General features: G+C 39.0%; 1 protein-coding gene across 2 annotated transcripts in view; it reads right to left on the minus strand.

The window, feature by feature from the left end:
* arid5b (AT-rich interaction domain 5B) overlaps positions 1 to 8,338 on the minus strand; it is a 288,024-nt gene extending 279,686 nt beyond the window's left edge. Inside the window, exons 1-2 of one of the 2 annotated variants that reach the window (XM_057847984.1) lie at positions 8,216 to 8,338; positions 7,673 to 7,930 (exon numbers count right to left, since the gene is read on the minus strand). In XM_057847984.1, coding sequence (XP_057703967.1) covers positions 7,673 to 7,930; positions 8,216 to 8,236 — 279 coding nt within the window. In that variant the 5' untranslated portion in view covers positions 8,237 to 8,338. Of the gene's footprint in view, positions 1 to 7,672; positions 7,931 to 8,001; positions 8,194 to 8,215 lie in introns of those variants that run through there. The other variant, XM_057847985.1, reaches the window with a different exon arrangement.
* Between the last annotated feature and the right edge of the window lie 611 nt (positions 8,339 to 8,949).

Raw genomic sequence — 8,949 nt, forward strand, 5'->3', positions numbered from 1 at the left:
CCTCACGTTGTTAGACGCCTCTTCCTCCCGAGTGCCCCGAGCCGTGTTGTACTGTTCGCTCCATGTGTTAATTAAGAAACAAAGTCGTCAGCACGTCGTGTGTTCGATACATTTGTAAACAAAAAGCTCATAACAAGACACTATGCACGATCCGTTTAACGCTGGAGTAATAGGAGGCGAGGAGGAGATCAGCGAGAAGCAAAACTTCGCGGTCGAATGTGGCAGCACTCCGCTATTATTTTGTTTTCTTATTGTTGCCACAATAAAGTGGAGAACGCCATCAACTACTCATCTCCTTCTTTCCCCCCAACGTTTTTATATTATCATTTTACATGCACGAGAGCTGCCGGATCTGCCAAAATGAACATGAAGTCTGATTATTATTTTTTTAACAATGTCATCAAATAGACAAAAACATAAAATTATGTGCAAATGCCTGCATCTTCAAATCATGAAAATAATAACAGCCTATATCTTAATCTCGATGGGTCTTGTATCCATTCCATGTCAGGTAGTCTAGGCACACTGTTTGCATCCTGATTAGCGTCTGGCTAATACATGTTAGGTCCAACACAAAATTCCAACCTCCTCTTCTTCCTCCAACTCTTCAAAAACTTGGATCTCCTCCCTTGCGCTCGATCTATCGCTTATATCGCTGTTTGAATCATTGTTTGAAGGGCTTTGTATGGTGGCCGTATGTATGGAGCTGCCATCGCTGTTCCCGGTGTGACGTATCACTTCCGGGTTCGTCACCTTTCAGGCTCGAACTTCGGAAACACGATTATTTTGTCAAATATACAACATATAAATTATTTTTTCATGCTTTATTTGTTGGACAATGTTTAATTACTTTAATCGTGACCCTATTTGGCATGTTATGAAATTACTTCACATTACTGCTTTAAGAATTATACTTTAAGGGGAAAAATAGTATATATATATATATTTTTTTTTTTAGCCTAACCCTTAAATGTACATTAGCTCCGCCTCTACTTCGCGGATTTCGATTATTGCGGGGGGCCATTAACCACGAAAAACTAGGGATCACTGTAGTTTGACTCATGACTATAATTATATGAAATAACAGTTAAATTTGAAATAAATAATATGCTCAGGGATCATAATCAAAACTAACATTTTTATTATTATTTTGACTCCCAGTACATTTGCCCACCACTGGCCTATGCCGGTAATATAAAATTATTTGTTCATAAAATCCACAGAATGTCTCTGGATTTTCCATTTTAATGGGATATTTTTACACTTTTACGAACTTCAAACACTGCCTTGACACATTATAATAGTGTTAGGGTGACAGTTAAACTATGGGAACGATTTCCATATTTCCCTTTTGGAGAGGGCGTGAAAATTGGACCTTTATGCTTCCACTGTAGCAAAGCGGGAGGTGTGGCAAAGATATTGCACAACCTTGCCTTTAAGTGATTACTAAATAATGGCAGTGTCTTAAAGGCCAATATTAGAGTGGAGAAATGAGAAGTTAGGGGGGGCGGGAGGGGGTCTTTTAGTGGAGATGATACCCAGGGCTCATAATAGGCATCAGAGTGACAAAGATGATCGCTTGTGTAAGCTGTGGCGGGGGCCATAAATAGCCATGTTTCTCATGAAAGGGAAACGTGATAGGCACTCTTATTACTCAAGAGGAAAGAATGTAAGTAAACCTTGAACGGAAGACTTCGAGTACAAACACGGCTTTCTTTGTGCAACGATCGCACACATAAACAGGACAAGAGAATCGGCGAATAAAGAGGAGGGAGGGAGGAATGTGCATGCAGAAGAGGTCCATTAAAGTGCTGTTGCAAAGTAAGAGTCAAAACAAATACCTCAGTACAGTACAGGGACAACTTAATTTATGAGTTCCGGACGTACGACAACAACATTTCGACAGAAGGCCTCCGTAATTCAGAACAGTCCAGGACACAGATGTCAAAGTCAAGGCATTGGCTCTTCCACATCATTTTTGTGTGACCCACTAAAGGAAATCAAATGAGTATACTTCTTGCTACTTGCTAAATGTTGCTGTTCTGTTCATTTCGGCAGGAAATCTGAACCAAAATTCATTTTTTAATACTCAGAATAAGGAATAATAATATGCAGGGGTCAATTGTGCATATTGTCACCCACATGCCCAAACATGGTCGGTTTCTTTTTGAAGGATTTTTTTCCACAAAATTATGCAATAGTTCAGTTCCCACGTCATCGGTTATGGCTATATGTTATTGGCAAATTGAAAAAAATCTCTTGATCACTCAATTGTCTGACAAGTGTTGTAAAACCTGTCCTCTTCCCTTACTCAGCAGGAGCCATACACCATTATGTCAAATCAACAATGAAAGTCTGGATGTTTTAGGACAATAACAAGTGACAATAGATTTAATTATTTGATTAAGGAATGAATAATCACCAAATTAATCGACAACTATTCTACTCTACTATTTACTACTGTTTTTGAAAACAATCAATATTTTTAATTACTTTGAAGAAAAAAATAATAGTCATTTGAATGTAGAGCTGAAACGAATACTCGACCAACTCGAGTAACTCAAGTTTAAAAACTGATCCGAGTAATTTTATTCACCTCGAGTAATCGTTTATTTTGACAGCTCTAAGCATCACGTTTTGCTAGGACTACTTTTAATGCGGGACAACGCGCTGTCACGTGCGGAGAGGAAGAAGGGGGGGGGGGGGGGGGGAACTTACTGCAGCCGACAGCCGCCACAAACGACGCCGACGTTGCTAAATACTAGCCCGCACATGCTACGTTAGTTGCAGCTAGCGTTTGATGCGTCTCATAGAGATCACATGTATGTTGAACTAGATGCATATTGACAGACTAGGCCGCGTCTGGGCAGCGTTAGCAAACAGCCGCCATCTTAAAGCAGTAGAGCGCTAAGCGCTAATAAAGAGCGCTAAGCGCTAATATATAAGATTAACGTTACTGTCACTACTAGCTCATCTTACGTTAGCCCTGCGGACGGCTAGGTTTCAATTAATTAAGACCACTTTCGATGCGTGGCTAACGTGTCTAACATACAGGCTTTAACATAACATAGCGTTGTGGAGTGATGAAGGTGTTAAATAAAAACTCAATAATGCTAACTATCAATTTTAGCTCAGTAGTCATTGCTGGATAAAACACCAAGTAGCACTGGTCCCTAATGTGCTCCAATACAGCCTGCATCATACATTTATTTTGAACAGTGCAAAAACTCAAAATCCTATCAGGACTTACAGTTTAGACTAACTTAAAACTTAACTAGAACTTAAAAATGGCTTGACACAAAGAGAAATTCAATTGAAAAACGTGGGGGAAAAAATCCTAACTTTTAAGTGATGTGTGTTATCAAGTGTAAAGGCATTTCTAGGTGTGTATATATATATATATATATATTTTTTTTTATATATATATATTTTTTTTTTAAATAAGATCTAAAGGTTTTTTGAGTGAAAGCAGTGAATTAGTCTTTTTTTTTAATTCTAGTTACATCTGAGATGCAATTGTTTGCTGTTTTCAACAATATACATCAAAAATAAAGACATTGATTGACTGAAAATGATAAATGTCTTGTTTTCTCATGTATATAATTGCTCTTCACCTAAAAATATATTTGTTTTATCCGATTACTCGATTAATCGATAGAATTTTCAGTCGATTACTCGATTACTAAAATATTCGATAGCTGCAGCCCTATTTGAATGTATTGTGTAAAATAACACATGGTCTGAATAACCTGCAATTAACGTGCACTATCGTTGAACATGAAGGAGCTTCAGAAGTGTTTATCAGCCTTGAAGCCGTTCAAAGGAATATAAATAGTTCTCCGTTCCTAAAAGGTTTGTGAGAATATCACTCTTTCTCACGTGATAATACTTCAGTGTTTTTATCTGTATGCATTTGATCAGTTTAAAAAAAAAAATATATATATATATATATATATATATATATTTGGTACATGCACGCTAATGTTAATGGATGATTGGCAAATGGCAAGTACTTATATTTTTTTTTACCATGCCTACAGCACTTTACATTAGCACATATTTACCCTTTCACGCTTACATTCACACACCAATGGTTCTGCTGCCATACAAGGAGCTACCAACCCATTGGGGGCAAATTAGGGTTCAGTCCCTTGCCCAAGAGCACTTCAAGGAAGTCCTAGCCAGGAATCGAACCGCTGACACTCCGGCCCCAGGACAATTCGAGCTACCAATTGCGCCATGGCCACCACATGATTGATAATTCTAAAAAATATTTGATAGTGACAGCCCTAAATACAGTTAAGTTTTTTTTATGTTGGTCTTAAAAATACCACCTTTTTTTTTTTTTTTTTTTTTTTTTTTTTTTTTTTTTTTTAAATCAAAATATAAGATCACATCCAAATCCAGTTTGCATTCCGGTTAATTTAAGCCAATCACAGTGGTTAGTGAGCTCATTGTTATTTAAAGCATGTGTCATGGCTTATGTAACAAGTCATTTGCTTTTGTTTCACTTTGTATTATTTTTTGATAAGGCAGTTGTGACATGCCAATACTATTTTTAGCCACTGTTTGTAATAAATTTGTAATTTTAAGTTAATTAAATAACTGACTTAATGTGATTATAGGGTACTGTTAGGTCACCCAGCGGTATATGATAGAAATACAGGGGATACAGTTATTCAAGGTTGATTGATGGGGTATTTGCTTCCTCACGCAAGATGCTGCTTTTTTTTATTTCCTGAAAAGAAATCCTTTTAGCGATGTGAGGATTCCTCCTGAACAACTCGTAATATGATGAGGTGCCTATACATTTATAATGGAAACTGCAACTATGATGTGGCTTTCCAAGAAAAAGTGGTTGACACCCTTTGTGAAACATTCTGGACATACATTGAAGTTCATTGTTATGGGTGGAACCATAAGATTAAGATTAAAAAACGTCCAACATTTCACACCAATGTTCCAATCCACAAAGGTAGCAATTAAAAAAGAATCAATACAGGGGGTCCAGAGTTTACAATGGTCCTAACATATGTTGCAAAAGTTCACTGTTTCGATTTACGACAGTCCTGACAGACAATGACAAAGTTCATTGAGGCCAGCGCCTGAAACACATCAGGACAGAAGTATCTCCTATATCACAGAGGTTACATTCCTGAATAGAATAAAGCTGTGTCTATCCTTAACCACCTGTGGGGTGAATATTGCTCATTCTAACTAGCAGTAGAACGCTATCCCAAATAAGGATTTTACTTCCTTTTAGGTGATTTGTGTAAAATAGTCCTGCTTTGCAGTAGATGCATTGCACTGTACAGTATCTTCCTTTTTTTAATTGTGAAATAATGCCGAATTTAGGAAGTTCACCATCTTTTACACACTATGTTCGTATACGAATCTGCAGTAACAGCCCATATGGAAAAACAATCACACAGTCACGTTTCATGTTGGCTTGTGGCCGGCGCTGCATTGGCGCAACAAATTAAAAGTATCTAAAGTATCGATACTCATAAAAAAGTAGCAATATTCAGATCATGACATAAAGGATCGCGATATACCGCCAGATTATATTTTATCCCAGCTCTATCCATTACTATCATTATATTTTTTAAAAAGAAGTAGTCCCACAAAGCGGACATGTTTGCCTAGTAGTTTGATTAACAGCAGCCGAAAGCGCAAAGGTACTGAAATCACCTTAATCCTGAATCGGTTATGATCAATTCAATACTGTCCGATACTCCAAAAATAGCCATATTGGGCGCCGATACAGAGTATCGGAGCGGGACATCACTAGTTACAACAGCAGGAAGGTTGTTGATCTGTTTTTGTGCAGTAAATAGTGATATGGCAAAGTTATTCTGTGGTCAATGTAAAAACATTTTTTTAAGAGTAGCTCTGATTTGTCTGTCATTATTTGACATGTGCCAAATACCTGTTTCAAGGTATACTGTGGTATGAAAACGTCAAGGTTTCAAAACCGCAAAAATTTTCCGTCATACCCTCCCCTAAGGTATTTCCTATTTTTATGTACCAAAAATTCATGGAGAAATCCCTCGCTGGCAACTGCAAAGCTCAACCTTCCCCCACCGGATGTTGCTCTGTGTCAGTGAGTCAGCTGTGCTACACGATGGCTAGAGGAGGTGAACCTCCTGAACTTTTTCCCCCCATTGAAGAAAACAAAATCGCTGGTGTGGGAATACTTCGGCTACAGAAGTTACAGACGGCCGTGGCTTAGAGGAGGAGGGCCAAACGACATGTAAAACATGTTTACGGAGGATGGCTACCAAGGAGGCAATACCTCCAACATGACTTCACATTTATATAAAATTAAAGGTTAGTAAACTCTGTTACGTACGTTTCCCACTAGCTACAAGAATTAACTCCAGCGTGTTTATTGTGTCTAGCGGTTCTGATGGCAATATTGTTGAGGTGTGGCTGTAGGCTCACCTAAATGATTGAATTCAGTTTAATTTAATTTTGAATATTTTGTTTGGGTTTTTTTTCAATTTATTTCAACTTGACATTATACTTATGTTCTGATTTGCTTACAAAAAAAATCCTGTTTCATTGAAAAAACTTTTTTTTTTTTTTTTTTTTTTAAACCCAGATATTTTAGAGCTGTAATTGCAATACCATGATATTTTGGCTTAAGGCTATCATACCGTTAGAATCTCATACTGGCACAGGCCTAGAATAGCACCCAATGAGTTAATAATTTCACAAACAGTTTTTTGTATGGCTCTTCATTCATGACGCTCCACATCCCCACAGGAAACCATAACTACAATGTGGCCTTGACAAAACTGAGTCTGACACCCCTGGTATACGACATATTTTGTTCCGACATACGACTCACTAGTTCGGCATTCTGAACGTGACGGTCCCGGCATACAGTGCAAAGATCAATATGAATAAAAAATAGACGTTAAAGTTCAAAATAAATCAAAAATAAACATTAAAGTCTTTGATTTACGACATCTGTTCCGTCATATTGTGTGACAAACTACGACGCGTTCCGACTTACAAATCGATACATAATACTTCACACACGTTGCCAAAACGCACCCACCATCCATCTGCAAACCATGCATCGCATTCACATATATTGTGCAATTTCCGCCAGATGAACGCCCCAAAAATGTGTTCTGCGTGCTTTTCAAGCGCAATACAGGATTTATTCCCACGCCGAAGGCTCGGCAAGTGCACACGCTGCACAATGGCGAGAAAAAATGGCAAAGCAAACACCGCGAAGCCAACTAATTAATGCACTAAATATGCCAGCGATAGGAATGGACTATGGTGGGAGGGAGGCAGAAGGAGGGGGTTAGAACACAATTAACTCGTTGGCTGCCTTTGATGGTAATAAACGAACAAGGGTTGTTTTTAAAATGTGCTGTTTTTACATTAAACTTACAGTAACTTTGTCATATTTCCACTTAAACTACTTAAACTTAGAGGACAAATCAACAACCTTCCTATTGCTGCAATTGACAGTGATAGACGTCCAATCATTTTTCCAAGTCAAAATTGATTGGACATCGATCCCCGTCATTGGCACTGAAACATGTTCATTCAATGCCAGTTATCCCTGTTCAAACTGAGTTGACGTCAATCGCTGTCATTGGCAGTAAATGAGTTAAAACCGTGGCTTGATGAATAAATATTCGCCCCTTACCTCTCCGTGGGAGACATCGCGTCCATGGGGAGTGTCCTCTGGTAGGAAATAAAGTTTGGAGCTGGACAAAAGTTGCCTGCTCGTCCTCTCCTCCCAGAGAAGCTGCAGCTCGGCGACACACACGGGCTCGTCCGGCTTGCAGCGCACCAAGAAAAAGTCCCCCAGCGACAGGATCCGAGCCTCGGCGTCCCGGCTCGCGAATTTAAAGGCTTTGTAGAATACATAGGGTCCGTGTAAGCCGCAAGACGAGCCCACCCACTGGAGAAAGAAAACACAAACAATAAGAATACAGTCAAATCTACGAGCGTGTAAACAAACATGTCACTCACGCTCATCTGTTTTGTTTTCCCCGCATGCTAAGCTATTAATAGCCGTTAAAAGACGACGTTTGACACGGATGCGACCGACGCCGAACGGACGATAAATGTCAAAGTTTGGCCGCGGTAAGGCGTTTAAGACGCCAAACGAGAGCGTGGAGGGGCAAAGCGGGGGCGAAGGTTAAAAGCGGGGTAAAAAGCAGAAGAGCTCCGCGGCGGATTTTACCTTGAGTGAGTTCGGCTCCATCGCGACGTTATGAATTGATTAAACTCAACACGCTCTCCAAACTTGCTGGTTTGAAAGGATCGCCGCAGGTCCTGGAAGGTACACAAAGCCAGGGACTTCAAAGTATCGCCCGTTTCCATTCAAACAGTCATTCTAAATGTGTCATTCCAAAAGATTCGGATGTGTTTCAACATTTTTTTGAAGTTTTATTCGATATATTGTGGTAGTATTTTAATTGCACTCAATTTTGAGGGTTGCTATTAGCGCAATTGCCATCTATCAACCCAATATTGGGCTAAAATACAAACATATTGTGAACAGATCATAATACATTTATAATGAATATTTTTTAGAGTAAAAACTGTGACCCCTTGCTTTATAGCTGTGCTGAAAAACTAAAGTGACATCGACTGCACGCGTTTTTGTAATTATGTAGTGTATGTGCCTTCCAGGACTTGAGTAAAGAGAGTGAGTATGAAAGCCCATTTCTCACATAATGACACACAGAGGCAGGCAAGCTGTGGATGCCGACAAGAAACAATGTTACATGAAAGTTAATAGGCCCGTCAAATGGTTCCTCAAAAGAAATGAGAGACTCGTGATCTTCCGCCTTTTCTTTGCCTCCCCCCAATACAACCACTTTGAATCTATTGTCCTACATGGAAAATAAACAGCTTTATAGTTGCAGCAATTGGGGTCTCAGTCAGAAAACCATAATAATGTCCTTTCAGTTG

Source organism: Corythoichthys intestinalis, chromosome 10, assembly GCF_030265065.1.
Source record: "Corythoichthys intestinalis isolate RoL2023-P3 chromosome 10, ASM3026506v1, whole genome shotgun sequence".
NCBI lineage: Eukaryota > Metazoa > Chordata > Actinopteri > Syngnathiformes > Syngnathidae > Corythoichthys > Corythoichthys intestinalis.